General features: G+C 34.7%; 1 protein-coding gene across 16 annotated transcripts in view; it reads right to left on the minus strand.

Annotated features, from left to right (window-relative positions):
- The window catches only part of LOC144977600 (F-actin-uncapping protein LRRC16A-like), a 69,447-nt gene extending 57,891 nt beyond the window's left edge, over positions 1-11,556 (minus strand). For 7 of the 16 annotated variants that reach the window (XM_078922981.1, XM_078922979.1, XM_078922984.1 and 4 more), the window contains exons 1-8: positions 11,369-11,537; positions 6,540-6,637; positions 5,435-5,485; positions 3,557-3,616; positions 2,764-2,891; positions 2,280-2,448; positions 1,365-1,438; positions 273-348 (exon numbers count right to left, since the gene is read on the minus strand). In XM_078922981.1, the coding sequence (XP_078779107.1) occupies positions 273-348; positions 1,365-1,438; positions 2,280-2,448; positions 2,764-2,891; positions 3,557-3,616; positions 5,435-5,485; positions 6,540-6,637; positions 11,369-11,405 (693 nt within the window). In that variant the 5' untranslated portion in view covers positions 11,406-11,537. Of the gene's footprint in view, positions 1-272; positions 349-1,364; positions 1,439-2,279; positions 2,449-2,763; positions 2,892-3,556; positions 3,617-5,434; positions 5,486-6,539; positions 6,638-11,368 lie in introns of all 16 variants that reach the window. The other 9 variants (XR_013646349.1, XM_078922982.1, XM_078922989.1 and 6 more) reach the window with 3 other exon arrangements.
- Between the last annotated feature and the right edge of the window lie 3,955 nt (positions 11,557-15,511).

Here is a 15,511-nt window from a genome sequence, read left to right on the forward strand (position 1 = left end):
TAAAGCAGTATGAACTCACTCAACCCTAACACCGACTATATCCGTAGTTTACCCGAGCTTCTTTTACCCCACGCCTATTTATTACATTTTATTTCTGAGACAGATTAAAGGCGTAGTATCAAAGCTAATGTTTTTAATTTTTACATGTTAATGGTAGTTGAATAATAAGAATATCTATGCACATGCTCATTTTTAATACATTTTTTTTTCCAATGTTGAAAGGTAGCAAAAATCTCTAGGATTGAGTGAGTTAAAATCCAAACTGTTCATACCAATTTGACATTGCTGGCATTTAAAGACTTGAACCACGTGTTGTGTTCTAATGCTGATATGACTGGTATCAAATCTCTGGAGATACAGAAACAATGGCAATATGTTAACAATTTTTTAAAAACTCAAGACATTTACATTTTTTTAAAATATTTTTTTTTAAATTGAGCTTTTACATAGCGCAATATCCACTAAATGTGCTCAAAGCGTTTTACAAGGGGTCCCTGGCCAACAGCAACATTTAACATGTAGGACGAGACATGCCGCCTGTTAGGCGATGTAACAAGTTTTCGGACAAAGACATGCTATTAACGACCAGGTACTCATTTTACACCTAAGTACGGTGAGAGAATGTGAGTTAAGAGCCTTCTCCAAGGACTCAACTAGGCGCCGAGCGAGGCTCGAACCCAGGACCTTCCGATCCTAAAGCGAGTGTCATACCACTTGACCACATAGCCGCACCACATAGCACTATATATCCACGAAACAAAGCTCAAAGGGGCCCTGGCCAACAGGAACACTTAACATGTAGGACGAGACATGACAACTGTTAGGTGATATTACATCTATTTTTCTCCGACAGAGAAAACGTTAACGGCCAGGTACACATTTTACACTTTTGAATATAGTGAGAGAATGTGAGTAAAGAGCCTTTTCCAATGACTCGAATATGCGCCACTCACAGCAAGACTCAAACTCTGGACCTTCAAACGTCTGATGACGAGTGTCATACCACTGGACTACATAGTTGCACATAAAGCTGGATGAAATATAAATTTTGTTTTCAATTGGCCAGCTGAGCGGTTTCTTTTTGTTTTTATGGGTTTTACAACGCTTGCAGCACTTTTAGATCATTTCAACGCCAGTTCAAAGGAAAAATAATAGAGAGAAACCTGCAGGTCTGAACTTAAGAGAATCAAAGAAAAAGTAAGACAATGGTGATTGGTTAAATAGGGAATAGATGATTCTACAAGTAACCAATCAATGTGTATTTTGACATGGTCAGAAGACCCCACATAGCCAGTTGACAGGAATAAATGAAGTATTTTGAAGCATATTTTTTAAATTCATATAACTGCTAGCTCATCGCTTACTTGTGAGGAAGATGATCAAAATCCTGGAGCCGAAGTTCTCTTGAGTCATGAGATAGGTAAATTGTGTCAACGTCCTGATGGGAGGAAAAAAAAATTAATAAATTACTTCAATATAGTCATCATCAGAATAAAACTTACCACAAATGGATATAAGATAACTGTTTTGTTTTAATTCATTAAATGACAGCTTAAAATGAGCTTTTATATAGCGCAATATCCACTAAACCTGCTCAAAGCGCTTTTTCATTGACACATCTGAACTTTGATAATCAATAGAAGGGAAAAAAAGCAGTAAGCAAAAAACAAAAACAAAAAAAAAAAACAAACAAACAAAAAAAAAGAAAAAAGAAAAAAGACGGATTTGGAATCTTTTCATTGGATGATACAAATATGCACAGTAAAATAGTGCAAATAAATTAAGTGGATGGATGGAGGGGTAGGAATATAATTTTGTGCTTGCAAAAAGAAAAAAAAAGAAGTATGATAAACAATGAGTGACGACTTTTGGTTATACAATATGGAATTATTTGACATGTTATGGGTTAATAATAATAATGATAATGATATTAATAATAATAATAATAATAATAATATAATAATAATAATAATAATAATAATAATAATAATAATAATAACAATAATAATAATAATAATAATAATAATAATAATAATAATAATAATAATAATAATAATAATAACTAATAATAATAATAATAATAATAATAATAAATAATAATAATAATAATAATAATAATAATAATAATAATAATAATAATAATAATCTTTATTGTCCAAATTAAAGGCAATTCATGCGAGGTAAACAATGCTCAGTTTGGTTCATGGTATGAACATCAGTAATAATAAAAGCAGTTCTTCAGAGAACCTGAAGATGGATGGTTTTTTTACTGTACTTACCCATGCTACTTCCTCCCTGTAAGGCAGACCGTGAAAGTCACACATACACTGGTACATGGTTGTAAAACCACCGCACGGTCCTGGATCTTTGGTATCCATCGTTTTGATCATGTCACGCATCATCTTCATTCTGTCTTCTGGTTGGATATCTACTTTCACTATCAGACGTCTGGTTGAGATATAGATCAAATAAAATAAAATGATTCTCATGTTTTAAACCGTAGTAAAGGATAATACATCATCATATTTAGTAGTGGTAGTAGTAGTAGTAGTAGTAGTAGTAGTAGTAGTAGTAGTAGTAGTAGTAGTAGTAGTAGTAGTAGTAGTAGTAGTAGTGATAGTAGTAGTGTATAGAATATTTAAATTTTGAATCCCCAAATGCCTTGTTTGCATTTCACTTGACTGAAATTGATCATCTTAAGATTTCTATAAGGCCTTTTAATCCTTTGTGCAGCTTCTGATCTTAGCCCAAGCCCGTACTTACTCCAGAGGAAAGGAAGGGAAAATTTGTTTAAGGCTGAGTCCCAAGTGCATGATGAGATGGTCCATGACATCTGACGTAGAATCAATGCTAATAAACTTGTAATCCTTGTTGTCTATCGTCAGCACCAGCTGTCAAAAGTAAAGTAAAGAGAGAGAAAAATTGAATATTCAAAATAAAAATGTAGTTTTGATTTCAATTTAGCCAAGACAAAGTTGCCATCATCTAGGAATTGCCAGATTTATTTTTTAGAAATTCCATTTCTTTTCTTATAAAATCAAGTCTCTAGATTAACCCTCTCCTTACCAACTATAGGAAAATCGTCACATTCGTTACGATACAACCAACTATAATTTTCTTATTCAAATTTCTTCTGTACATCATAAGATTTAAAGAAAATGAACAGTTTGTTGTAGATAGAGCATGTGTTGCTAAAGAAATTATGTATGGCAAAAATTTTACTGCTATTATGTTTAAGTGATAAAAAAATCTATTTTTGTGTTAGTTGGGTGTGAATTTTGAGGGAATATCCTGAAAATGACTTTTAAGGACAGAGTTAAGGGCCTAGAAATTGGCAGGATTCTCATTTCAATTACACATTTAACGCCCCTCAACTTGTATCCAATATCAAACCCGCTATATCAAAATGTCATTCCTATTTTCATGCATTTTTAATACATAAAGAGTACCTATTCTTCCAGATCCCCATAAAATTTAATCCAACAACAATAAAAATACTATTTTTCTAAGAAAAAATCTGACTTATTTTGATATTTTGATGACTTATGACGCATACCTGTCCAGCTTTCTTGCTTTCCAAAGCCTGGATGTCTAAGAAATGAAAGCTTGATTCAACCTATAAGTGTGTGTGTGGGTGTGTGTGGGGGGGGGGGGGGGAGGGGGGGGGGGGCGGGGATGTAAATGAGAGAAAAGAAAAAATTTAAACAGTTTTATTCCATCTCATTCAACAATGGCTGTAACTCAATTATAATTTAAAATGTCTTAAAACTTCTAACATTTAAAATTTTTAAATCTTATTTATTTTTTTTGTTTGTTGCTTTAGGTCTCTTCCAACACAATTGAGGTTATATGAGAGACCGCTGAAACAAAAAAACAAGCAATCTAACAAAAATAGTACAAATGTAAATCAAAATCATAACCTAAAGATATCATAAGCTAAATTATAAATAACCAAGAACAAACAGGCAGAAGATTTACAGAAAAAAAAATATCCCCTGTCAAAAATACAATCACAAACCAAAGAAGCAGGATAGGCTAGTAAAGAGAAGAAGAAACGACATCACTATCGGATCGTACACCCATGCGAACATCAGAGGTATATGATTCAAGGGTGATGCTCCCATCCAACCACCCGCTTAAATCTTATTTAACGTTGGTAAGATTTTATAAAAAGCAAGATTTACTTTATCATTTTACATTTCATTTTATCACAACATATTCCTAACATTGGAAAACCTATGGAAAAAGTGTAAAGTGTAAACCAATGGATAGCAAGCGGTTGCTATTGTACTTTCACTTTCACGCTTTAGAAACCAGGATAACCTCTGGCTCCATGAGTCTAATGGTTTATCCTAGAATCCTAGTTTCTACAGTGTTAAAAGGGCAATAGGGAATGAGATTAGCGGAAGAGTAGCGTCCCTTGATTGGAACGTTACCTTACAGAGAGAACGTCAAAATGGTTTTGTGCATGCGTCTCTCTTGTCCTCGCTTTCAGTGAAGTGTCTCATGCACACAACCATCATGACGTTCTCTCTCTAATAACTTTTCCGCTGGTGACGCCCAATCAAGGGACGCTACTCTTCCGCTAATCTCATTCCCTACAGCAAGTGCTTGCTTCCCCTTATATGAAACACCAGTCTATTGTAATTTAAACAACCTTCCACAAGCTTTAAGCGACCTGGTTACCCAATCACTGTTGGGTAAACAGGAGGTCAGAAAAACCTCAACTACATTGCCAGATTGATCCCAGTCATTTCGTCCATGAAAGGCGTGCTCTATCAACTGAGCTACTGACCCTATGTATATCTTAAGCTATGTTTGTAATTTTTAAGGGTGACCAGGTTGTTTGCTTTCTGTTGGATAGGATGACAATCCAATGCAAAGTACTTTCTACCAAGTTAGACCAAGATACAGGATGTTCAGGGAAAAAAAATTTACACAGATTCAAATCAGGACAATATTTCAGGAATGCTATATTGAGCTTTAAAAATAAATTGAGCTATATATAACGCAATATCCACTAAATGTGCTCAAAGCGCTTTACAAGGGGTCCCTGGTCAACAGCAACATTTAACATGTAGGACGGGACATGACGCCTGTTAGGCGATATTACAATTTTTCGGACAAAGACAACGCTGTTAACGGCAAGGTACTCATTTTACACCTGAGTACGGTGAGAGAATGTGAGTAAAGAGCCTTTTCCAAGGACTCAACTATGCGCCGAGTGCGAGGCTCGAACCCAAGACCTTCCGAAAGCGAGTGTCATACCACTAGACCACATAGCCTATATAAAGGCCGCTTCAATATATTCATGTTAAAAAATGCAGTTTTATAACAGTTTTCACACATAAAAACAAACTGAGCTATCGGCAACAGCTTGCAAACTACATCAAGCCTTTTTTAATCAATAAATACTATTTGCTTATGACCTCACCTTGGTTGGAGCTTTTGCAGTCAGTATAAAAAGTCGGCAAGGGGAAAGTGCCTGTGAATATTAAACAAGTATATGGAGATTGCATTCAAACGTAGTAAAGGATGTTTAAAAAACATTTTAAAAATCTTTAACTCACTCAACCCTAACACCGACTATATCCATAGTTTACCCGGGTTACTTTTACCCCATGCCTATTTATTACATTTTTCTGAGACAAATTATAGGCGTAGTATCAAAGCTAATGTTTCTAGTTTTTACATGTTAATGGTAGTTGAATGAAACTATCTATGTACATGCTCATTTTTGATACATTTTTTTCCAATTTTGAAAAGTAGCAAAATCCTCTAGGATTGAGAGAGTGAACATGACAACTTAAAAAAACAATTTTGAAAGCAATATTAAATAAAGAAAGAAAGAACAACCAACTTAAATCAATAACGGTTGATAATTTTTGTTGTCTGCGTATATAATCATAATATTGGATTTTTTCACCCACTGCTTTGTACTCAAAACCTCTATCCCGGCTCCATCATTTTCTTAGTGGGTAAAAAAAGATGAGACATATCTACCACCTGTGAATAACATAGATGAATATGAATAAGAGCGCTCTTCAATGAGTTCCCATGGACTAATATTTCTCTATCATTATTATTTTCTTTTTATTCAATTTCCACATTCAGAGTTCAATTGACTTCTTAGAGACAAGTAAACGATAACGTTTACATTTTACCACATCTGAATAACATAGATAAATAAGAATAAGAATATTCTTTAATAGGTTCACGCAGACTTTCATTTCTCAATAATTATTTTTTTCATTTCTTCATTCAGGATTCATCAGAGACTGTAATGATGCAGATTTCTTTTTTTTTAAATCTTAAAACGTTTATCTTTAATATGTAGCACTGTAGATTTATATTGATTTGTTTCATATTGCATGTTTCAGTGGTTGTATATTTGAGTGAAAGTAGCCATGTTATTGTTAAGCACTTTGAGCTTGTTGATATACTGGGTAAGGCACTATATAAAAATATTATTATTATTTTTATTTTATTATTATTATTGACTTCTTAGGGACAAGAAAGCGATAACTTTTTACACTCACCAAGACCCTGTTATCCAGTTTGTCAGCTTTGATTTCCATCTTGACCAGCCGCCTGATGGAGACCTTGACTCTTTTGTCAAGCACATCTCGCATGCTCTCTGTAAGAGATAGACACCAGAAAATAAATTAATTAAATCTTATGACAGATAGACACTAGAAAGTAAATAAATCTAATGACAGAAAGACACCAGAAAATAAATAAATCTTATGACAGATAGACACCAGAAAATAAATAAATCGTATGACAGATAGACACCAGAAAATAAATAAATCTTATGACAGATAGACACCAGAAAATAAATAAATCTTATGACAGATAGACACCAGAAAATAAATAACTCTTATGACAGATAAACACCAGAAAATAAATAAATCTTGTGACAGATAGACACCAGGATATAAATAAATCTTATGACAGATAGAAACAAGAAAATAAATAAATCTTGTGACAGATAGACACCAGAAAATAAATAAATCTTATGACAGATAGACATCAGAAATTAAATAAATCTTATGACAGATAGACACCAGAAAATAAATAAATCTTATGACAGATAGACACCAGAAAATAAATAAATCTTATGACAGATAGACACCAGAAAATAAATAAATCTAATGACAGATAGACACCAGAAAATAAATAAATCTTATGACAGATAGACACCAGAAAATAAATAAATCTTATGACAGATAGACACCAGAAAATAAATAACTCTTATGACAGATAAACACCAGAAAATAAATAAATCTTGTGACAGATAGACACCAGAAAATAAATAAATCTTATGACAGATAGACATCAGAAATTAAATAAATCTTATGACAGATAGACACCAGAAAATAAATAAATCTTATGACAGATAGACATCAGAAAATAAATAAATCTTATGACAGATAGAAACAAGAAAATAAATAAATCTTATGACAGATAGACACCAGAAAATAAATAAATCTTATGACAGATAGACACCAGAAAATAAATAAATCTTATGATAGATAGACACCAGAAAATAAATAAATCTTGTGACAGATAGACACCAGGAAATAAATAAATCTTATGACAGATAGAAACAAGAAAATAAATAAATCTTGTGACAGATAGACACCAGAAAATAAATAAATCTCATGACAGATAGACATCAGAAAATAAATAAATCTTATGACAGATAGACACCAGGAAATAAATAAATCTTGTGACAGATAGACACCAGAAAATAAATAAATCTTATGACAGATAGACACCAGAAAATAAATAAATCTTATGACAGATAGACACCAGAAAATAAATAAATCTTGTGACAGATAGACACCAGGAAATAAATAAATTTTATGACAGATAGAAACAAGAAAATAAATAAATCTTGTGACAGATAGACACCAGAAAATAAATAAATCTTATGACAGATAGACACCAGAAAATAAATAAATCTTATGACAGATAGAAACAAGAAAATAAATAAATCTTATGACAGATAGACACCAGGAAATAAATAAATCTTGTGACAGATAGACACCAGAAAATAAATAAATCTTATGACAGATAGACACCAGAAAATAAATAAATCTTATGACAGATAGACACCAGAAAATAAATAAATCTTGTGACAGATAGACACCAGGAAATAAAATAAATCTTATGACAGATAGAAACAAGAAAATAAATAAATCTTGTGACAGATAGACACCAGAAAATAAATAAATCTTATGACAGATAGACATCAGAAAATAAATAAATCTTATGGCAGATAGACACCAGGAAATAAATAAATCTTATGACAGATAGACACCAGGAAATAAATAAATCTTATGACACATTTCTCCACATTCCCCAAGCTCAATGTTCTTCATCAATAGTACATATGTGACCAACCATCTCAAAACAGTATCATGTTGGAATAGACAAGGTCCAAAATATCGAATTTTTAGCAAAAGATATGAAACTCTCTGTTAATATTCATTCTTCATGATAAAGAAATAGTATGATTTCTTACATTGAAAAAGAACTAAAATTTGTATTTCTTATCATTTTAATTCTAAATTCTCTTTTCACAAGTTATCTTGGCATAATACCATTTTGAGACGATGGGTCACATCTATTCCCTTTTTCTTCAATTACTTGGAAATAAGTTGACCTTCAAAGCCACTAGGTCAATGGAGCCAGAGTATATCCCAGTTTCTATAGCGTAAAATGGACAACAGCAATTGCATGCTATCCTTTGGATAGGACATTAGTCTATCACAAGTGCTTTTCGCCAAATCTAACAGACCCAGCTACCCGCTACCATTCACTGCTGGATAGACAGGGGGATCAGATAAAAAATCTCCACTGCACCTAGGATCAATCTCAGTCCCTTTGCATGTGAAGGGAGTGCTCTACCAACTGAGCTATTGTGACCCCCACTTGGAAATAATGTAGTAAGAATCATCAGGTTGCTAGACAGTCATATATACCAAAAAAAGGCAGACAAAAATTACAACTCGATTTCCTAACGATAAACCAGCCTTTTGAGATAAAAAAATATGATCAGATTATTAGCTAGAGATGATTAATGGGTGAAGAAGAAGGGGAGGGGAAAGAGTAACTTTGAAAAATTTAAGATGCAGGGAAATTTGGCTAGGGAGACCACGAATTTGATTTTCATAATTTAAATGGCCTGCTTTGGATAGGGAGACCAGGATTTGGGTCTCCAAAAAAGTGTCTTTCAAATCTTGAGACTCGGGGGTCCCAATAGCTCAGTTGGTAAAGCACTCGCTTCACACACAAAGGGACCGAGATTGATTTTTTTTTTTTCTAACCCCCCTGTCCACCCAGCAGCGATTGGGTAGCTGGGTGTTAGATCTGGCAGAAAGTACTTTGCGATCGAGTAGCGTCCTATCCAAAGGATAGCAAGTAATTGCTATTGTCCGTTTCACACTATAGAAGTAGAAGCCGAGATAAACTCCGGCTCCATTGGCCAAATGGCTGTTTCTGAGAAACTCCCCACCCCCCTTTTAGTTCTTACATAAGATACCTAATTCTACATTTCAACTTGGGATTACTATTTATCTGCCAACATACTCAAGAAATGGTTATTCCACTCACACTGAACATAGCATGTGTAATAGAAGCATAATGCCTAAAGGGAGTAACAATATTGGAATCCAAAGCACGACTGCCAATCCACGATATTGGCTGTGATAGTCAATAGTCATATGAAGAATGCCATCTTACCAGTTTGACCACACTATTCATTTTGAGCTCTTTTTTTTATCTTTTTACATGCTCAAAGCGCTTTACAAGGGGTCAACAGCAACATTTAACATGTAGGATGGGACATGATGCCTGTTAGGCGATATTACAATTTTTCGGACAAAGACAACGCTGTTTACGGCCAGGTACTCATTTTACACCTGAGTACGGTGAGAGAATGTGAGTAAAGAGCCTTCTCCAAGGACTCAACTATGCGCCAAGCAAGGCTCGAACCCAGGACCTTCCGATCCAAAAGCGAGTGTCATATCACTAGACCACATAGCCGCACATTTGAAAGATATTTTAGTCTCAATAATTGGAAAGACATGTTGGGGCCAAAATCTTGGTCTCCCTAGCCAAAACTGGGTACTTTGGCTGTGTAGCCCGTGATTGTGGTCTCCCTTGCCAGATAGGCTGATTATGACTAGCAAGACAAACGATCCCTAGCCACTTTCATTATTCAAGGAAGCAGGATAAAAAATAGAAAATTAGAGAGGGGTGTTTTGGGAAGTAAAAAAGCTGTTACATGCGAGTTAAAGTTAAGTAGTTATTTTATATAAAGTGGGTAATTACAGGCGGTGACCACTGAAATAAAGCATTGTGTCATCTAACAAAAACCAAAAAAAGAGGGAGGCCTTCCGAAAGCTCCTACAGCCTACATTCCCAGTATTCTTGTTTTTTATAATGTTCTAATAGTAATAGGGGGGTTGGAAGGAGGGAAACATAAAAAAAAAAAAAGTCTCCCCCCTCCCAAACCCCCTACTAGAACAAGAACACTGGGGATGTAGGAGCTTTCGGAAGGGCTCCCAAAAAAAACCAAAAAAAAACAGACGCACATGCATCCATTGCCCCATGCCATACATTTTAAACATACAGCAAAAAATACTGCAGCAAGAAGGCAGAGGGTCAGACTGAGTAAAAGTAAAATAAAAGCAAACTATCCCATTTCAGGATAAGAACATAAAGCTGTTTGTTAGGAGAGAGAAAAGAAGATACTCCCAATTCCATTAATTTATGAAGTATCGGTCAAAGTAAAGTAATAAAAATAATAATAGACTTCCAAGTTCCTGCTGCACTTCAAAGTCAGTGTTGAAGTTGAAGTTCTCAATTCCTCCGACTAAATGTAAGACTTAGTCATTAGTCGTAGTCTAGTAAAATATGGTTACGATTTTGAAGAAATCATCGTATTTTAATGAAAAGCTTTATCAGTCAATTTTATAGCTGCATACTGTCTGGAAGAGAGGGACCACAACCAACCAGCGCTCACAACACATCAACAGGCAACAGGCAAGACCAGAGCCAAAGAGTGAAAGAGACCAGAGTAGAGAATGAGAAAGTCCAACAAGTCAAGCAAGTGATTGTTATGTTTGAATTATATAGGGACCATAGGGGCGACATATAATAAACGAAGACAAAATAAATTAGATTTTCTCAAAATCGTAATTTAAAGTGCATAAATATAAGTTAGCAAACCGGACACAACAAAAAAAAAGTTTCAAAATGAAATCAACTTCCATTTAATTTTTCTTCCCATACATTCGATCTCACTGTACATTTGACTCATCAACGTGATATACCCTCTAGTCAAAATAATACAAACCTATAATTTCTTTCGGAACGTTACAAGAGTCAGCCATGGTGGCGACTAAGTAGAGGAATCGATAAATAAAACAAGGAAGTAAATTTGTTCCAAGACACTTGTTTGTAAACAGCTTCCCTAACAGTGTGTCGCCATCTTGCTATGACATCTTCTCTCTTCCGTGTTTTGCAACCTTGACATTGTCAAGTGATTCAAGGAGGAGGACATCTAACATGATTCATGAACACAAAAGTCACGATGCACTTCTCAAGATTAGCGAGTGTGTTGTTCACCTGCAGGTAAAACAAAGGCAATAAACCGTGCAAAGGGAAAGACATTATTCGTTTTCGGAAGTATTGTATCCATGTGCGATTTTTCAGATGCATAAGGAAATTATTATTACTGTTGTTATTATTATTATTATTATTATTACTATTATTATTATTATTATTATTATTATTATTATTATTATTATTATTATTATTATTATTATTATCATCATCATCATCATTATATTATTATTATTATTATTATTATTATTATTATTATTATTATTATTATTATTATTATTATTATTATTATTATTATTATTATTGTTCTTGTTCTTGTTGTTATTATTATTATTATTATTATTGTTCTTGTTGTTATTATTATTATTATTATTATTATTATTATTATTATTATTATTATTATTATTATTATTATTATTATTATTATTATTATTATTATTATTATTATTATTATCATTATTATTATTATTATTATTATTATTATTATTATTATTATTATTATTATTATCACCATCATCATCATCACCATCATCATCATCATCATCATCATCACCATCATCATCATCATCACCATCATCATCATCATCATCATCATCATCATCCTCATCAGATCTTTATTGCAACCCTTTCATTGTCTAGACATGTCACTGTGAATATTGAAAAGTTTCCTTTCGTTACATAATAGGTTTGGGTCTCCTAAAAGAACCTCGCAATAAATATCACAAGCCCAACCCCACTCCTCCCTCTCCGGCCCATTCACACACACACACACACACACACACACACACACACACACACATATTAAATTTCACCAAACATTTATTCATTCCAGTGACATCATCTACTTTCTGTTCTGTTTTGTTTTAAATTGCGAGCTTTTTTATATCGCTCAATAACCACTTAATGTGCACAAAACGCTTTACAAAGGATCCCAAGCCAACTGCAATACTTGAACATACAGGGAAGGCACGGCACATGTCAGGTGATATTACAATTACAGTGGACTCCGGATAAGACGATGCCCAGGGGAACCGAGAAAAAAATCGACTTATCCGAAAATCAACTTAACCGGAGCGTAACCAAATGAGCAAAAACACATGTGTACAAAGCAAACCAATCTAGAATAAGTAAAGCCCTTCATATCGCGCGGTCTCTTTAGTGGTCATCAGAGGCTCCTACCCCCAATAGCCCCAAAGAGGAATCAGAATACGTAAAAATCGGAATTTGAGATAAAAAAGCGGAATCAACTTACTGTTATTGACTATGACATGCTTTGCAACAGAAAATGTAATAGACAATCTAAAAGTACTCAAATGATTAAAAATATAAAATTTGTAAAGATCAAATAATAATAGAGAACACACAGGTCCTGGCCGTCTGAGAGCAAAGCATTGAATGGATGGATTTAACCTTGTCAGGACCCTTCCCGCCCCCCCCCCCCCCCCACACACACACACCTAATCAAACAAACGGGCGTGCCGGTACTCTCTCTCTCTCACACACACACACACACACACACACACACGTACACGTGGTTAAAATTAAATAGGGAAAGAAGCTGACCGTACTCAATAATATTATTACCGATTTAGATTGAAGCCAACATATAATATTACCAAGGTCATTGACCTCACGAATTGGAGTCACAATAATAATAATAATACTTCGGTCAACCCCCCTCCCAAACATATATAATATTATCCGACATCAGCAGCACACACTTTGAAGGGACTAATCAGACACACAAAATGTGTGTTGATTGACCATAGGAGATGCTGACGAAATAAGCCATAGTTCACTTTTTTTTTCACTAGAGATTCTTTTTTTTTAATTTTCCTCGATGGGAAAGGTGAAAAGCGGAATTTTTGCTTTGAATGTGGAATGTATACCAATTAAGTGAAATTATTCTGCGAAAAGCGGAAGGGTAGGAGCCACTATGTCAAGGTCAAGCTTCTTGTAAATCGTCGAGACAGAAATAGCTGGCATGCCAATTTCCTATGCGATGATTTTCTGTCGCATGCCAAACTTTCCAAATGCATCGAATCTTCCTTTTCCGCGATAGGTTTTCCATTGTAGTTGTAGACTTGACTTGAATTCTTCTTGATTAAATTGATCCTAATTAAGAGGGTCATTACATAACATGGAATGGATGGCCTGGGATTAAAACCAAAAAAAATCTTGAACTTGAAGTTGCGACAATGTAAAATTTGAGATGGAGAAATTAGTTATTCAATACTGCTTATGTACATTGAACAAGGACGTCAGGCAAAGCACCTACATCACATCGATGTGCGCCAATCGTTCGCGGATATTCTTAACCATTTAAAATTCTTACTGGTAGCTTTTTTTAACCAATGGAAATACTTGTTTATCTGTGATTTTATTGTAGTCGTAAGTGATAAGAACATCGACTTAAGCGACATCGACTTATGTGGAGTTTTTTTTTTTTTTACTAATGCTATATAGGAAGAAGGGGGAGGGACCAAGAAAAAAAATCGACTTGGGTAAAAATCGACTTAGGCAACGTCGACGAATCCAGAGTGTACTGTATTATTCTACAATTGCTTATTTCCGACAGAGACTTGTTACCGGCCAGGCACTCATTTGTGACCCATCGTCTCAAAACGGTGTTATTTCGGGATGAACCAAATGCTAAAAAGTCAATTTCAAGCTAAACTGTTGCAAACGTTGAATTGTTGGTATTCGGCACACTAAATTATGATATTCATTCTTCTCAATAAAACGTGCAAACTCAACGCAAGTCTGAGATTTCTGGCCACAAATTCAATTTTCAGCATCGTTATCATCCCGACTTAATACCGTTTTGAGGCGAAGGGTCACATTTCCCACCAGGCAGAGCTTTGGTGAGAGAATGTGGATAAAGATTCTCTTGAAATGACTAAACCTTGCGCTGCTCACAGGGGCTCTAAAATCAAAGACATGCAGGTCGGAAGTCGAGTGTCATACCACAAATAAATCAGCAAAGGCACCTATTGAGCTTTGAGCTTTATATTTATAGTGCGATATCCACTAACTGTGCTCAAAGCGCTTTACAAGGGGTCCCTGGTCAACAGCAACATTTAAAATCTAGGACGGGACATGCCGCCTGTTAGGCGATATTACAATTTTTCGGACAAAGACTACGCTGTTAACGACCAGGTACTCATTTTACATTTTACACCTGAGTACGGAGAGAGAATGTGAGTAAAGAGCCTTTTCCAAGGACTCAACTATGCGCCGAGCGCGAGGCTCGATCCCAGGACCTTCCCATCCGAAAGCGAGTGTCATACCACTAGACCACATAGCCGCACCCATGGTTTAAGTTTTGTCAGCTATGCTGGGGAATAGAATTTCTGGGTGGGGTTTTATAATCCCCTATATCTGTTTTCCCTTTCCAACTTTCTCTCTGTCTTTGTTCTGGATTTAGGTTGCTCGGGGTTCTGTTTGATTTGTTTTGTTTTTGTTTTGTTTGTTTGTTTTTTGTTTTTTGTTGGTTTTTTTTTTTTTTTTTTTTTTTTTTGGGGGGGGGGGGGGGGGGGGGGGGGGGTACAGGTCATGGCGGGGATCCTAGGCTGGGAGAGAGAGAGAGACAGTATTAGTATTAGGCCCCATATGTTTTTGGGAGATTTTTCTTCTTTGTAAATCATCTCTGTTATGTTGGCTACTACTGTAGTCGTAGTTATTATTATTATTATTATTATTATTATTATTATTATTATTATTATTTATTATATTTTTATTATATGCGGAGTTGTCGTACCAATAATGTCGCAGATTCAAACCCCACCACCGCCGCGAAAATTCACTTTTCTACTCACTTCATCTCTTGTTGTTACTAATATATTTATGTACAATGTGTATATGGATGTGTGTG

This window comes from Berghia stephanieae, chromosome 7 (genome assembly GCF_034508935.2).
Source record: "Berghia stephanieae isolate SIO BIC M18660-M18661 chromosome 7, UCSD_Bste_1.3, whole genome shotgun sequence".
NCBI classification, from domain to species: domain Eukaryota; kingdom Metazoa; phylum Mollusca; class Gastropoda; order Nudibranchia; family Aeolidiidae; genus Berghia; species Berghia stephanieae.